This window comes from Sprattus sprattus (genome assembly GCF_963457725.1).
Source record: "Sprattus sprattus genome assembly, chromosome: 3".
In the NCBI taxonomy this organism is placed as follows: Eukaryota; Metazoa; Chordata; class Actinopteri; order Clupeiformes; family Clupeidae; genus Sprattus; species Sprattus sprattus.
Window position 1 is genome coordinate 39,530,253 of NC_137922.1, and position 15,958 is coordinate 39,546,210.

General features: G+C 44.9%; 1 protein-coding gene across 1 annotated transcript; it reads right to left on the reverse strand.

Annotated features, from left to right (window-relative positions):
* ubald1a (UBA-like domain containing 1a) lies at positions 1-14,363 on the reverse strand. The gene is made up of 3 exons (XM_080834712.1): positions 14,151-14,363; positions 13,381-13,440; positions 1-1,493 (listed from the first exon to the last, which is right to left on the reverse strand). The coding sequence occupies exons 1-3, from the start codon at positions 14,256-14,258 to the stop codon at positions 1,140-1,142; spliced, it is 522 nt and encodes a 173-aa protein (XP_080690838.1). The 5' UTR covers positions 14,259-14,363; the 3' UTR covers positions 1-1,139.
* Positions 14,364-15,958: the final 1,595 nt, after the last annotated feature.

Here is a 15,958-nt window from a genome sequence, read left to right on the forward strand (position 1 = left end):
TTTTTCTCTGTTTAAAAAAAAAATAAAAAAACGTAGCGGCCTTAGTTGCTTTTCCAAAACAGTCTTAACACCCGTCTTACTATCCAACAGCTGTCCCAGTCTTCATGAAAACCTTAAAACAAAACACTAAAAAGACCCGACTTTCCCCACAAAATACCCACATTTTTAAATCTATCCAGGGATGGGGTGTTTGCTGTCCAACTCTGTGTGTCTTTGCCCAACGTAAATTCCAGAGATGTTACTATGAAGATGTGTACCAATGATGTCTGAATAAAATGTATCCGGTGTAATTAAAAAAAGTGTCCATTGTTACGAAACAATTGAGATTCCCTGATTGGTTGAAGAAAGTCAGGTGACCAGCGAGGTAAGCGGAGTCCAGAATCCCATCATCCAATGGGACAGGGGAAAAAATTGTCCTGGTTTCTTCTACTAACACTAGTTTTGTTTGTGTCTGTTGTTGTTGTGAGTGTGTGTGTGTTTTATGTGGTTGTTGCACACTGTTCACATATACTGTATGTATTAAAAAAAAATACTGAATCAGAAAGACTAATATGATGGATTCCAATTCTTCATGCAACGCAAACTGTTGACAGGTCTCTCACACATATAAGACACCAGATGACAGAAGAAAAAAGCGGAAACAGGTGCTGCCTTATAGTTGTCCATATTTTAGAGAGTATCAGAGATCCTTGGGCATGACGAGTTTAGTTCCATACTGTATATATATATATATATATATATATTTTTAAACTATGCTTTCTTTAAAATGAACAAAAAACTAAGAGCATTTTTCACTAGCTTTCTTATTCGGTAACATGATGTGCGTTTATTTATTTATTATTATCATTATTATTATTATTATTTCATCAACCTTGCATTGTTTTCCTCTCACCTTCTTTAAATTGTCTGTGTTGCTTGGTGTTGCTTTGTCTTAGTTGTGTAGCTCCTTCCTCTGCCCATAGCCAATGACAGAGCAGAGTGCCCCGCCCCTCTGCCCATAGCCAATGAGAGAGCAGAGTGCCCCCGCCCCTTGTATTTCCCCACCCCTCCCCTCCCAGGTGCTATGCAGGAGTAAAAACAGAGAGGGGAGCGTCAGGTGGGTAGGGGCGGGGTCAACATCCTAAACACAGTCCAGCCCCTCATCTCTCAGCCTCCATGGCGACGCTGGCTTTCTGCTCTGCGGCTGCTTGCTGGTTGACCGCCGACGGCCAGCCGTGGGGTTGGTGAGGTTGGTGAGGGTGCAGGGGGTGTGCGTGGGCCTGCGTGGGCGGGGGCGGGCCCTGAGTCCATAGGCCCTGCTGGCCAGGCACTGGCGGGGTGATCCCCCAGCCCATGGGGGGCAGCGGAGGGGGGGAAGTGGCCATGGAGCCCATGGAGCCCATGCCAGGGCTGCCGCTGCTGCTGAAGCTTTCCGAGGCCTTTAGGCGGGAGAACATGGTGAGAGCGTCAGGGAAGTTGGGTGGCGTGGCTGGTGTGTTGGCCGGTGTGCACATCTACAGGGATACACAGAGAGAAAGAGAGAGAGAGAGAGAGAGAGAGAGAGAGAGAGGTGGAGCAGAGTAAGGGTCAGTTAATTATGTGTGTATTTGAGAGTAATTTACTTTGTATGGAGAAACAGGCAAACCATGGTACATCTAGCATTGTGCAATGGCACAACGCTCAGAAGTCATTACACAATTGCTTCACATGTCTGGCTGGCACGCACAACAGCTGGCAAAGAGTGGCATGCAACATTTCGAAGGCAATACTTCCGGCTGCCCAGCTGTCATCTCCCACTGCAAGATTGAGTCGTGCAAGGCAGGATTTCGCCCAATCCCTGAGCATTCCCTGCCAGCATTCCCTCTACGCCATTCCTCATATTCCTCATCTTCCTCAAGCCCTGCAGTTTGTTTGGACCCTTTGTCTCGTCTCCTACCACCACCATTTCCTGTTCCAAACCCCACTCTACCCAACACACACACACACACACACACACGTATCAACTTTCACTCCATCCCTTCCTAAAGTCCCACAGGCCCATGACCTTTGATGACCCCTCCATTGTCCTCTGAGCACTGACACCCATACCCCCGCCCCCCCACACACACACACCCAGGCCAACAAATCCAAGCCAAGGGAATTACACAATGGGCACCCCCCCCGAACCGTCCCACAATCCACCAGGCTTGTAGCGCCACGGCCAAAATCAACATCAGCCTGTGGATCGTTACAAGGCCCCTGGTGTGGATGTTATCTGTACCCACTAGACATAAACAAAACTTTGGCAGGGAAAGGGGGGGGCAAAAACGTAATCTCTGTTTAAATTGCGCTTTGTTCTGAAGCTATCCTCTGGGCGGGGTTTCAACAACACTGGTATAAATAGAGTGGTCACATGATGATGTGGCAGTATGTGGAACTCACTCTGGGAGTGTGGAGTAAGGTATGGCTGGAAAGATGCCTGTTTATGTGTATGTGGGTGGAGGTGGAGGTGGGGAGGATGGGGGGGGGGTTGATCTCTGATCTCTCCCCCCCCCCCCAAGTTCCCTACTCATAAACCCTTCCTGGCCCTCCCCTCTCTCTGACCCTGTGCAGGTATGTCAGATTGTCTTACTGCTGTAGCCAAACAACTGCTGTGCTCACTCAAACAGTTCTCGTCTTTGGTGTCTCTCTATTTCTCTCTCTCTCTTCCACTCTCTCTCTCTCTTTCTATTCCACTCTCTCTCTCTCTCTGTCACCTTCATTCTGGGTGCTGTACGATATATCACTCTCCCGGAGGCTATCGATCCTCGCTGTAAGCGAATCCCTAGAGCTGCGAGAGAACGACGGAAAAGAGACGGTGAACAAAGAGAGGGACAGAGAGAAAGAGAGAGAGCTGCCCGTGGGCCTCTCTGTGAGCGGTCAGGAGTGTGGGATGTTTGGGACTGGAGCTGAACCTGCTGACCCTGTCTGTGCGGTGGCCGTGACTGTGACTGAGCTGAGGACGGAGAGCGCTGGCCATTCATGCGCTCCCATTAAGCCCCGAAAGCACGAAGGGTGCTGGGAGGGTGGCTATGCGGGCGCATAACAGCGGCTCAGCCTTTGTCAGCATGCCTGTGTGTGTGTGTGTGTGTGTGTGTGTGTGTGTGTGTGTCTGTGTCTGTGTCTGTGTCTGTGTCTGTGTCTGTGTCTGTGTCTGTGTCTGAGTCTGTGGGCCTCATTTATAAAACGTACTTACGCACAGAACTGATCTTAGACGGTGCGTGCGATCAAATCCACGTCTAAGTACAGATTTATAAAAGCCGTCTAAAGGGTAATATATGCTCTGTTTTAGACGTAACGCGTAAGCACGTAGGATACACAACCCCCCCCTGCGAAGTAAAATACCCCCCCTTACGTGCTTAAGTGCGTCGCCCAAAATTTCTGACTATGCGACTAAAACACTACGGCCCTACGCATCTCGCAAAGACTGTGATTGGCCGGCTAACCACAGCCTTTCACAGAGTCTCACGTTTCCGTTTTATAGCATACTACAGTCTTTTTTAGACCCAGAATTTTTTTTAATCATGAATACCCTGCAGACCGTCTCACAAGCCTTTTCTTATGGATTATGAACAAACATAACAGAAGAGGTCCGAAGACATGACCTCCTTTACAAACCCTCTTTAAACACTTATAAGGACGCTCAAATGACCGCGAATTTATGGAGAGAATATCCCTTTCTCACCCGCGATTGTTTGGAGAAAATGTGCTAATTCACGAACAAATACTTTCATATTCATTTTCCACCACTTGTGAGTCATGGTGATATCATTCATTGAGTTCATATTGACGTGAATCAATCAATTGCACCCGCGAGTTTGATAGAATGAGCCCGGTCTGCTCATATACAAAAGTTAACATTAACGTGGCGGTGGCCAGCACCATTGTATTTACAAGCATTGGCAACATACTCTCATGATGAGATTCTCTCGCCGTTTACCTCTCATCTTTGAATAATGTAACTCATAAACACATCGTTTTAAAGCCTGTCGCAGTCATCAAAAGATGTGTCAATAAACAAACTTTTGCCTCGTGTGATCTGTCTTTTTCGCCACTGGTACTGAATTGCCAACCTTTGTATTTTGTGTAACACATGTATTCATAACATCAAGCCTTTCGCCCACTACACTTTCATGCTCTGGTAAGTTTTATTCCTTTGTCCTGCCGCAATAAATACGCTTACTTCACTCAAATTAAATCTACAGTTCTGGTGTCAACTTGCTTTGCAACACGCACAATCCTTAGGGAACCTTAAGGAACCGTAAATCAAAACTTGTCTAAAACAAGTCCCTTGTGTAAATTACGTGCTTACGGCTCTGCGTCTAAAACGACCCTAAATTGGCCTTTAGACGTAGAAAAGGACGTATCTCTACGTCTGGTTTCAGTTCGTGTAAGTACATTTCCTTGCGGCAATACTGGAGTACTGCAGGAATTCAGGACTCTCCGAGCGCCGACCCCCGACACGCAGTTTCATCATCCTCATCGTCAGCACCACCGTCACCATTTGGGCTAATGGTGAAAGGCCAAATTAATGTTTCGCTCAATAAAATCAAATAAACTATTAGAATAATTTACACATGAATGAGATTCACATCTTATAAGTATTCCATTTTAATTTCACAAGTGTAAAACATTTCGCTCAAACTTATAGCCTATAAAAAGACTAATGGTGGCTTAGTTTTCAGTATGAGATATGGCTTAATTGGCGTTGTTAGAGGATATTGCCAACTGCGCAATAAGGAGAGAGAGGGTTTTTTTTGTGATCGCGCAGACTTTTTGACACAGGATGATGTATGTCTGATAAGCAGGTACCGCTTGCCGAGAGCGTTGTGCCCAAATCGCCTCTCGTCTAGAGAGGCGCACCAGAGTGAACCAGGCCATACACGTTCAGGTATGATTGTCCGTTCTTGGATTCCTGGCTACAGGAACGTTCCGATGAGAAATTGGAGACCAGTCGAGCAATCCCCGTCATCTTAAAGCAGAATTTTGCCCGATGTTCTCCGCAGTACACTATCCCATATGCCCACAATTTATTAGATTTCCATATAGTGCCCAGCAAAATGTGAAATAGGATTTCCTGCGTAAAACAGGGTTCCCAATGTATTCTCATCCAGATTTTGCACACTCAGAAAGCCTAGGAAGCCCACTTCAATACAGCACAGGTCGGTAGTGGAGCGCACCAACGCCTTGGTGCTGCTGCCGCAGGTGCTGGTGCTTCGGAGACGTGTCTACTACTTCAAATACTTTGCTTTTGCCATTAAGCCACCAGACAGGCTTTCTAACGATGTTTTGGCCCGCATCTGCTGTAACATCAGCAGAATGTCGATGTCAGCCTCACTTTAATTCTTCTGTTTACATGTTTCTTTCTTGCTTGCCACTGTCACAGAGAGTTTTTGCATTGAGGATGCGCTCTGTTTGTGCATTGATAATATGCTGATTAGATTAAATAGGGGCGTTTTGAGGGCGGAGATTCAGTTGCGCACAATTTCATGACCATTTGTGATTTATAACCGAAGCATTGGCGTACACGTGTTTTTTGTGTGTACGTCTGTTTTCTGTGGATCTCACTTACGCTCATTTCAGGAAATGTCTTAGACAAAATGTAGAATGGTTTCTACGCAACGTTTTATAAATGAGGCCCTGTGTCTGAGTCTGAGTCTGTGTCTGAGTGCGTGTGTGAGAGAGTGAGAATGAATGAGTGTGTTTGTGGTAGGACGCGTGAGAGAGTTATTTTTGTGAGATTGCATCCTTATTTGAAAAGGGCACAAATACAGATGAGCTAATATGTTAGCAACCGTTTTAGGCATAAATTCATCGCAACATGCACCTAACCAAACACCAAGATGAGTGCGAGCAGACTGCTGGAGGAGCGCAGAATGCAGAGTTGCAATTTCCTGACTTTTGCATATGCATTTGTGGAAGGGTGGTGGGGAAAGTAGGGCTAAATTATGGGAGAAGCGCAAGGAGAGACCCATTCCACTGCATGTGTGAAAACTGCGTGGGACAGCGCACAGCTATTTTGCAGTGAAAATCTCCCACCCTTTAAAAGCAGGTATAATCCAGATTGAGCGTTAGATGCATGAATTAGAGAGTCAGGATTCTGAGCAGCAGTTTTGCTCATGTGTACCATGATTAGGGCAACCTTTCCTTTGTTTGCCTTTCGATCCACTTCACTATGTGCAGATGCTTTACTATTTCATTTGTCTATTTGTATAATTTGTTACAGCTGCACATAATGTATAAGTGGTGTAGAATGACTGCCCAGTATTATCTTTCTGTTTGAGGACACCTTATTAGCATGTAGTATATACATTTTCTAGTCACTTAAATTTGTATTCCTTTTATGTCATTCGGCGGTTCCATGATTGAATGATACCGTTCAGTTTTCGGGGTGGCAGATTATGGTAAGAGGAAGGCGACATGCATTGATTAGGCGATCAGCCGCAGGTTTTGTACACTCAATGTGAAATGAAAAGGAACAGCGTGCGCTTTCTGCGGAACCGGTCAGGCTGCTGTTTACGCTGCGCTGTCTAACGTACGCACATCTGTCCCACTGCGTCTGGATGTTTATGTGTAGAAATACAAGCCATATAAAGAGAAAGACAGAGAGTTGGTGTTGGTGTGTGGGTGTGGGTGTGTGTGTGTGTACAAATGTGTTTTTTGTGTGTGTTTTGCTGTGATCTCTACACGCTCTCTCCAAAGCTGCAAACACTGCAGGGGTATGTACACAACAGGGGTGGGGTGGGAGGAGGCCGAGCATCATTTTTCACGCCGGCATTCAGAGAGGCCAACATTACCATGCGGCTCTCTAAACACAAAGAGGAATATTTACATTTTTTGTCAACTGTGGTAGAAACAAAGTCAAACCACTGAATTAAGTAACTAGCCACCTCGCGTCCGCTCACTGCAAACCCACAGCTGGGTTGCTATGGAAATATTTTTGTAGCGAGGACAGACCTGGTACCGCCAGAGAAAGGGAGAGAGCGAGAGAGGCAACACGAAATGGGGCCAGGGGAGGCTTAGGCTGACAGAAACCTTCTGCACGGACCACGCACTGTTTAGTAAATCATATTTTGGAGACAGGAGATTTAGAGTTTGTATGAGCTTTTGTTTGCTAAGTCGTCTTCCACGACGTAGGAGCATTTATTTTTTCCTTCGCCTTTCGCTTTGAAGTAAATCATCTCTGTGGGGACGCGGATGTCATCGGCACCGGTTGGTTGCAAAACGTGCAGCGTGTGCAGCGTGTGCGGCGTGCTTGGCCACGCCACTGCGTGTTCGGTGAGCCATTCGCTTTGTGTGGTTGCTGTGTTCCTACACAAAGACAAATTGGAGGCCATTTCCTGTGCAACCAGCGCGGACAGCGGGCACTCATTCTTCCACAACCAGTTGTCCGTGGGCTGGATTTGCATAGAATTTATAAACAAAATGAGATGTGGTTTTTGGTTTAAAGAAGGATATGCAGTCATACTCATCCCCCTCACACACACACACACAAAAAAGAGGGAGAGAGAAAGATAGACAGCTAGTAATCCGGTGCAATTCTTTTTTTCCTCCAACCACTGGGGCCTTTTTATGGCATATTCCAGGGTGTAATGTTTGAACGGCCTTTCAAGTCCCCACTTGCAGGCCAATTAGAATTCCGAGAAGATCATAAGGAATTACACATCCCAGTCCGGACCTCCACAAAGCCTCCACTGAGCAGCTGACGACTGTTTGACTCATTGGGGGGAAAACCAGAGGGGGGAGGGGGGGGGGCAGTTCTCCCTGGTGGATTTATTGCTTTTAGCAAATGCATTCCAAAACTGCCCCTTCTTCCCTGCACTCCTGGAATGCGTGTGGCAAAGAATGGGGAATTGTTTTCAAATTCAAAAATTCCATTCATTCAGAGAGCCAGAGAGAGAGAGCGAGGACACAAAGTTGTTCTTCAAGGCCTCTGAATGAATGACCAGGAGGGCTCTTTTTCACTTTCACTCCCGTTTTTTTGGGCAAACATGTCCGAACCATTTGTTCGCCCCGAGGGCCGGGATGTGGGGGAGCGCTTGCATGCCACAGAAGGCCTGTAGTTAATATAATGATCAGGTTGGTAATGGAATAATTTATGGGGCTTCTGCGGTAGCGGCGGGCCTGTGATGTGCCCAGGGACACGTCAGACAACAGATGCAGGCGCAGCCCTCCTCCAGCTCCAGCCGGCTCTGCTCTGGTCTGTCTGAGTGGGCAGACTGATGGATGGGGAGCGAGAGCGAGAGAGAGAAATGAGAGAGAGAGAGACAGGGAGAAGACAGAAGGGGAAAAAAAGAGAGAGAAAGACAGACAGACGGATAGAGAAGGTGAAAGAGAGAGACGCAGAGAGAGAGAGAGAGACAGAGAGAGACAGAGAGACAGAGAGACAGAGAGACAGAGTGAGCAAGAACTAAAGGGATAAACAGTAAAAGGCAGTTTATCAAACACGAACTCGTTTTTGATCAAAAATGACATGTCTGTAATTGCATAGAAGTGTTATCACTGCCGTGCATAAGGCATTTTCTTCTGTGTGTGTGTGTGTGTGTGTGTGTGTGTGTGTGTGTGTGTGTGTGTGTGTGTGTGTGTGTGTGTGTGTGTGTGTGTGTGTGTTTATTTACAGGGTGAACGTTCAGTCATTGCCTGGCTTGATTATTAACCTGGCTGTGGTCAGCGTTCAGAAGAAAACAAAGGCAACACTGGGCCCGCTTTCGAGACCAACTAGTTAAACTAACACGCCGAGTAAATAATCATTTCTCAACACAGAGAGTGCTAGCTCATTAGCTAAATAGGTGCCAACAGCTAATGGCTCCACGGTCCCTGGACAAGCCACCTCTGCTGCAGAGTCGGGCCAGTGAGCTGGGGCTGAGGTAGCTGGGTAGGGGAGGACAGGGGGGCCATCCATGCAACTTGTATTTTAAGCTAAACGTTTCGGGTTTTACACACCCAGCACTTGTGCTGCATATCTGTCGTCGACATCTATCAGCTAAGCAACACATAAAACAAGGACAAAAACAGGCCTTTTAGATATAGTTGTGTGAATGAGTGTGTGTGTGTGTGTGTGTGTGTGTGTGTGTGTGTGTGTGTGTGTGTGTGTGTGTGTGTGTGTGTGTGTGTGTGTGTGTGTGTGTGTGTGTGTGTGTGTACAAGGCAACTGCGGGGAAGACCAATGCTCGTTAACACATCTGCTCTTCACACTCTCTGATATCCACTCCTGCAGCCAAAGCACCCAATGTTCCGGGAAACCGTGCAACCAGAAACACACACACACACACACACACACACACACACACACACACTCATAAAGCAACACAGAGGGCCAGCAACTTCAGATGTGGCTCACCCTCTGGCACTGTTTCACACAGAAAGCATGGCATGAGGACATGTTCGACCTCAAGGCTCTGCTTACACACACACTTACACACACACAGGCACACAAACACAAACACACACACATAAACACACACACACATACACACTCACATACACACACATACAAACACACACACAGTGTGACTCCAGTGGGAAAAAAAACGTGTCTGTCTACAAGGCACTGATCTCCAAGAAATGTTTGGGGAAGTCGAAGATTACGACATAACAGAGTGTACAATATAACAGAGTGTAAGAACCTGTACACTCCATATAACTTATCTCATGTCAGCTTAGAACTAGTATCTTCATTATCTTATTACTCTTAATCCACAGCTATCAGTTCATAGCCTCCTTTCCTGATGACCGAGTTCCCAGTCACACACATAACACAGCACACAGCTGCAAAACACTTGAATTAAAAGAACAGCCGCAGCAATGACTGGAGAGTTGTGCGATGTTATTATGTCTCTGACAGTAAATGCTCCATAAAAGAGGCGATAAAAATACATCTAAACAGACTGAATTTGACTGTGGCTGTGACATTGAGACTTCAAAACAATGTCAGAATCTGGCCTTGCATGTCAACAGGTTCTTTAACCCCACCCTGAGACCTTTAAAGTTACGAGAAACCCCTCCCCTCCCCCCTGCCCCCAAAATACTTAGTCACAGAAGGGGGACCTTTCAACTTGTTTATACTCATTCTTTTATGATCCTTCAATCCGCTTTTAATGACCGAAAACCAGGAGCCAGCTGTGAATGTAACCACTGTTCCATTTCCTTCGGTGGAGTAACAAAGGAAAAAGAAGCCAATGGACCATTGTGGTGGAGTTTGCGGGTTTGTTTATTGGTAACGCTAAGGAGGTTGACGGTGTTGGCCACGTTGCTTTTGGCTCTGGAGAGTTAGCCTACGTGCTACATGCTAACCTCGGCCATGAGCGGTATTCAAGATGACGGTGAGAGGGGGGGCCTTCAGAGCAGCTGTTCATCCCTGCGTTAGCTTGCGAATCTCTGTGTGTATTTGTGTGTGTATTTGTGTGTGTGTGTGTGTGTGTGTGTGTGTGTGTGTGTGCACATGTCTGAGGAGTGGCCTCCCTTCCAATCCCCCCGCCCCTTTCCCAGCACAAGAAGCCATCTATGTACCAATGCTCAGGCAACTTTTCAAGTCCTTCCTTCCCAAACAGCGAGTGCAGCGTCGGAGGCCACTGTTTGCGTTGTGGGATGCGGACACTAAAGCAGTCTCTGAAGAGAGGTGGACGAGAGTGCGAAAGGAAAAGAAAACACACACACACACACACCCTCCCATCCCAAACACGGACATCTCTTAGGCCTCGCTCAGTGACTGTGTGTGCCTCCCTCTTGTTTGGCCTGAAAGGGCCCATTCTGGACATGGCACAGGCCCTACATCCTGTCTGAGCCCACAGCAGCGTCTGTGTTTGTGTGGGCAGCCGCTCCCCAGCTGGCCTGGTGCACCTAAGGCTGAGGACGGAGCCCTGGACATGCTGAGGCTGCACTTCAGTTAAAGCTACATGCTAAATGCTAATAGCCATTCTAGTGCACGCTTTGGGACTTGAGAGCTCTGTGCTTTGTAGGTGATATCCTATAAGAACAAGGAAAATTGAAACAAACTGAATGCTAGTCCTTATAGCGACTGCAGCCCAGCAGGGAGCAAGGAAGTGTGTGCTATTATGCGAACAAATAGCCTGTGCAACAGTGAATTAGGTTTCTGCTGACTGGTGTACTCCAGCACCACACACCTTTTGAATTGTGTATACAGTTCGCCGAAGAAAAACAGCTGAATCCAAATCCCTGCCTCCCAACAACATTATGCAAGCTGAAGTAGAGACATTAGTGTGTGAGAGAAAAAATTATGTTAATTAAGTGTTAATGTATTGTTACCTCAGCATTATGATGCAAAGCTAACATTAGGGTGAATCAGACACCATAACATTATGACTATTAAAATCACAAATGACCTATATAGAAATGCACAAATAAAAAGATGAATCCAATATTGATGCAAGAATAAAATGTGCTATGCCTGCTGCAGATCCTCTTACTGACAGCTGACTTCAACGGTGTACAAATTAAAATCTCAGCAGCTGAACAACACTACATCCAGAAGTCCAAGCAGTCCTGGGAAAAGGCACCTCTCCAAAAACTACAAATGATATTTTGTGTAGCAAGAGCCCCAATTACCCCGGGGAGCCCTTGCGGCCTCGGCTCTGTCAATCAGAGTAAAGTGTGTCAGTGCGTGGAAATTCTAGAGCAAAGTGGATTAGGCCTCACTGGCCGGGCAACACTGATAAGCTGGAGGGGGGTTGGCTGCTATGCAGGAAGGAGAAGGCCTCTGCACTGTGTACAATTAACTGAATAGACCCACATTAGACAATACTGCGCAGGCTGCTCTGCATTCACGGTTGAACTCTGGTGCATAGATGCCCTTGGAATGGCCCAACACATAACAGAGGGCTCATTCTCCCTATGTTAGCACGACCAGGCTGGGCTGCTGCCATAATAGCAGAAAGACTTTGAGTTGGTTTATAGTATCTGTTTAAAAACCGCAGAGCTATTCCCCTCACACATCATGCTTTTACATACACAGTTCAATATGTGCTCTGCTGAGATGTTAAGTTCTGAAAACTTAAGGGTTAAATTCAGAGAGACATCAGCAAATAATCCACAAATGTTGACATATTGGGGGGAAACGAGATGTTATTTGTGGGCTATATTGTGCTTTAAGAAAAATATTTCACACATGGAGAAGTAGGCCTGCACCCATGTGTTCACTGCACAGAGCCAATTGACTGGCAGGGTTACCAGTGTGTTAAGGGCTTGGCTGCCTGAAGTTTTCCCTGGAGGGCTATGTGACATGTTCTGGAGCACAGCACACTTGTCACTGTATGATGTTGCCCAGTCTCTGGTGAACCAAAACAAAGTCCCCTGCCGTACTGAAGCTATTCATTTAGTCCTTTTAAAAATAATGTATAGTCTACATTATACCAACAGTGTCTGCACAACCAAACAAATCGCATGGGAACGCAGTGTCGTTACACAATAACAAACACCCAAATAATGCTCGCACTGAACCAATCATATCTCTACAGCAATGTACAGTGACATCATCTGAGGTGTAGCCTGCAAACTCAGTGCAATACGCCGTCCTACCTTCGAAAGACATATTTCCGTATAACAATATAACCTTTTCGAGGTGAAATATAATAATAATAAGGCAACAAACCATTAAAAAACGATTAATTTGTAATTAATAGGAAATAACAGACGTATAAACATTTGCCTACGCTATAGCCTGCGATACAAAACGGATGCATAAATATTAGTTTGATTTAAAAACATGAACTGTCATCCCAATCATTCCTCTATTGGGATATCATACTAAAGTGTAGGCTTATAACCTTTTTGTTTTGCTTTTATATTTAATATTAAGGAACTCACATTCAATCAGACAACGAGCCAAATCATTAGTTAAAAATAGAACCTTTTACATCCCACCAAAATCATTTTTATATTCCTTGGGGAATTCTTTCATGAAATCTTCTAATGTCCAATGTTAACGTTTTCAACAGAACTTGTTACACGACACTGTTCTGCGCACCATGTTCCCAAGTTTTCGTGAGGACACTGACCCTTCGTGGCAACAGCACAAAAAGGGGCACATACAGTTGTTTTTTTTTTTACCATGCAGAGACACGGTTACTCAAAGAAAGCACCTTTAGAAAATGCACGTCGCTTTAAAGTCCCTGCATCAGAAAACACCGAACGTGGCCGCCCGTGTTTATTTCTGGAAGCCCAGCAGCAGTGTCTCCGCAACATGGCCGACAAATACATTGTTATTGTTAGTTGATCAGAATTCTTTGCACTTCGCCTGCCAGCCAGTGCGGCGGAAACAATTAAATCAGTTGAAGATATAATGTATCAGATGAAACAAAATGTTATTAGACCGACTTTGCAAGAATGCAGACATGAGAATATGATATAAATCTTTAATATACTCACCATTTGATGGTGGTGGCCGTATGGAATATTAGTCTCTTGAAAGAAGGCACTGAGCGCCGTCTAAAATAAAGACACACATTTGCAGGTTTGTGAGATTCCGCTGTACACACAGATGTCAGATGTATTTACGGATAATAGTGCATGCAGCCACATGGTGTCATGGATTTATAGACATGGCTACATTAACAAGCAATGTTTACATTGTGTTTTCACGAAATAAAAAGCAGCTTGGCAAGCAAAACAATTGATCCAATTGATAGATTTTGTTAGCAGATCGATAGACAAACAAAAGCATCAAAGGGACATGTTTCTGCTGTTAGCTGCATGTCTTGCAGTCTGGGTAGTCCACGCAAAACCATCGGTCATCTTCATTGCATAATAGCATTTGCTAGCCCTGCTAGCTTGTGCAGTGTGTCATGAGGAGGATTATAGTATTTAATCTAGAGTAAATTCTAATTGGATATTCAACCGGTCAAGCTTTTGCTTGGTTCAAACTGGCCATTTGAAATTCCTTTACTAAATGTGTGGTAATGTAGCAAACCTTAACATATACGCTATATGCTTTTTCTGAATTATACTTTACCAAAAATCACCATGTAAAAATAATAGGTTTTGATTGTTAAAACTGATAGATAGACTTCACCCAAAACCGTAATGCATCACATTTCCATGCTGCAATTAGCATGGCAGTGAAAGCAAGGCGAGTAGTACAATAGACTTCACAGTCAGACATAAACATAACGTTAACTGCCGAGCCTGAAATCCCTTACCTCGAATTGCCAATGTGCCGCTTGCAATAGTTGTTTCGCCTGATCGGCTGCGCATCCAGCTGTCAGGACGAACTGGTTTATCATGACTTGATGTTTAAGTTCATCCATATTTGCCGGAGCTTATTTGCGAGCCGTGGGGTGTAGTGTTTGGTTCGTTATTCAGTTTTTGAGGTTTTACTTTTCTCGTTCCCCGTTCAGTCGTCCACCATTACAGCCGGCTGAGCAAACACAAATATTTACCTACTGTAGGACCGATAGAGTAGGAGAGACTGTAGATTGACATCACACGGCAGCCAATAGGAGCATTGGAGACAGCGTGGGAGTTGTATGCCGCAAATAGTTGCTGTGGAAGTCGACCTGAATATGACAACATTCCATTATATATGTTTTACACAGCCAAAAACTACCACTGTAAGACACGTGTAAATTAACCATTATATCTTTTCTGATGCGATGGGGTAATGCAAAGCGAAACAATTAAATGAAAGCAAGACAAGCCGCTTTAGTACTATGGAGTTTGGACTACAACTCCCGTCGCTACTCGCTTTGTTTGTAAGGCTGTCGAAGGGGGGGGAAATATGAATGACAGCAGCTCCCGTCCAATTCCCATCAGCGCTATGCCACTATCTTGCCAAATATGGTAAACAAACGTTCTAACGCCAATAATATTGCAGAATGCTAGCATAGACACTGTTGGGAGTACTGAAAAGCATGGGCCTACTCCCCGCTCTTCACTTCGCCTCCTCGTCAATTTTCCCTTTGCAATGCGCTTTTTCTTTCTTTCATTCTTTTTTCCCCGTATGCATTACGCTTCTGCAAAGCCAACTGTACTTGCTAACGTCATTCATTCTAAATTAAGCACAAGTCTGCCCTGCAGCTGCCAACATCAAACGTGACATAGGGATGCAACTTCATAAAAGCTCATAGATAGATAGATCGATCGATTACTTTATTGATCCCCAAAGGGAAATTGCAGTGTTGCAGGAATTTACATAAAACACAAAACACAAGTAAACTACACAAAAACACACATACCTTACATACAAACAAACACTAAGGTAGAGTACTAAGGTAGAGTAAAACAGTAGCCTATTGACAAGTTTGTGAATATATATACACACACACACACACACACACACACAAACTACTATACTTTAAGTTACTGAGATTTAGCTGTCACTGCAAATTAAAAATAGATTGTGCATTGTGCATAGCCATTCAGAGGATATGCGTCCTCTCCCAATACAGGGCTGAGACTGGGCTCGCTGAAGCAGGTAGATGATAGCATCCACAACTCCAACCTCAGGGCAGTAGGCAAACTGCTGTTAGTCCAGAGAGGTGGTCACCTGAGGTCTGTGGCTTTCCTCCTGCCACATTAGTTTGGATAACTTATTTCTCAGTCTTTCTTTATATGCAGGAGACATGTGTTCAAAGGCAATTGTTAAAATATAAATGTTGAAGTTACATTTTGACAGGTTAAAAAAAGTGTAATATTTTATGAGATCACATTTGAATGTTAACATGGAACAATTGGGTAATATTAAAGTTGTCATTATGATCAGTTGCCATTAGGGATTCATGCATTTCACGTTGTTTCTGTGTTGTCAGACTTGAGTTAGGTCCTCTCTGGGCTACACATCAAAGAAGGCTGTACAAAGGCTGTTTTTGGGTTAAAAAAAATATTAGAAGGTGTCAATCTTCTTGTTCACCACATGCTGTTAAACTTAAAGAGTAATCTTGTAATGAGTGGACACAGGCCTTTGTTGACAGTCTTGCCTCAATACCAATTACATTTTACTATTAGGCCT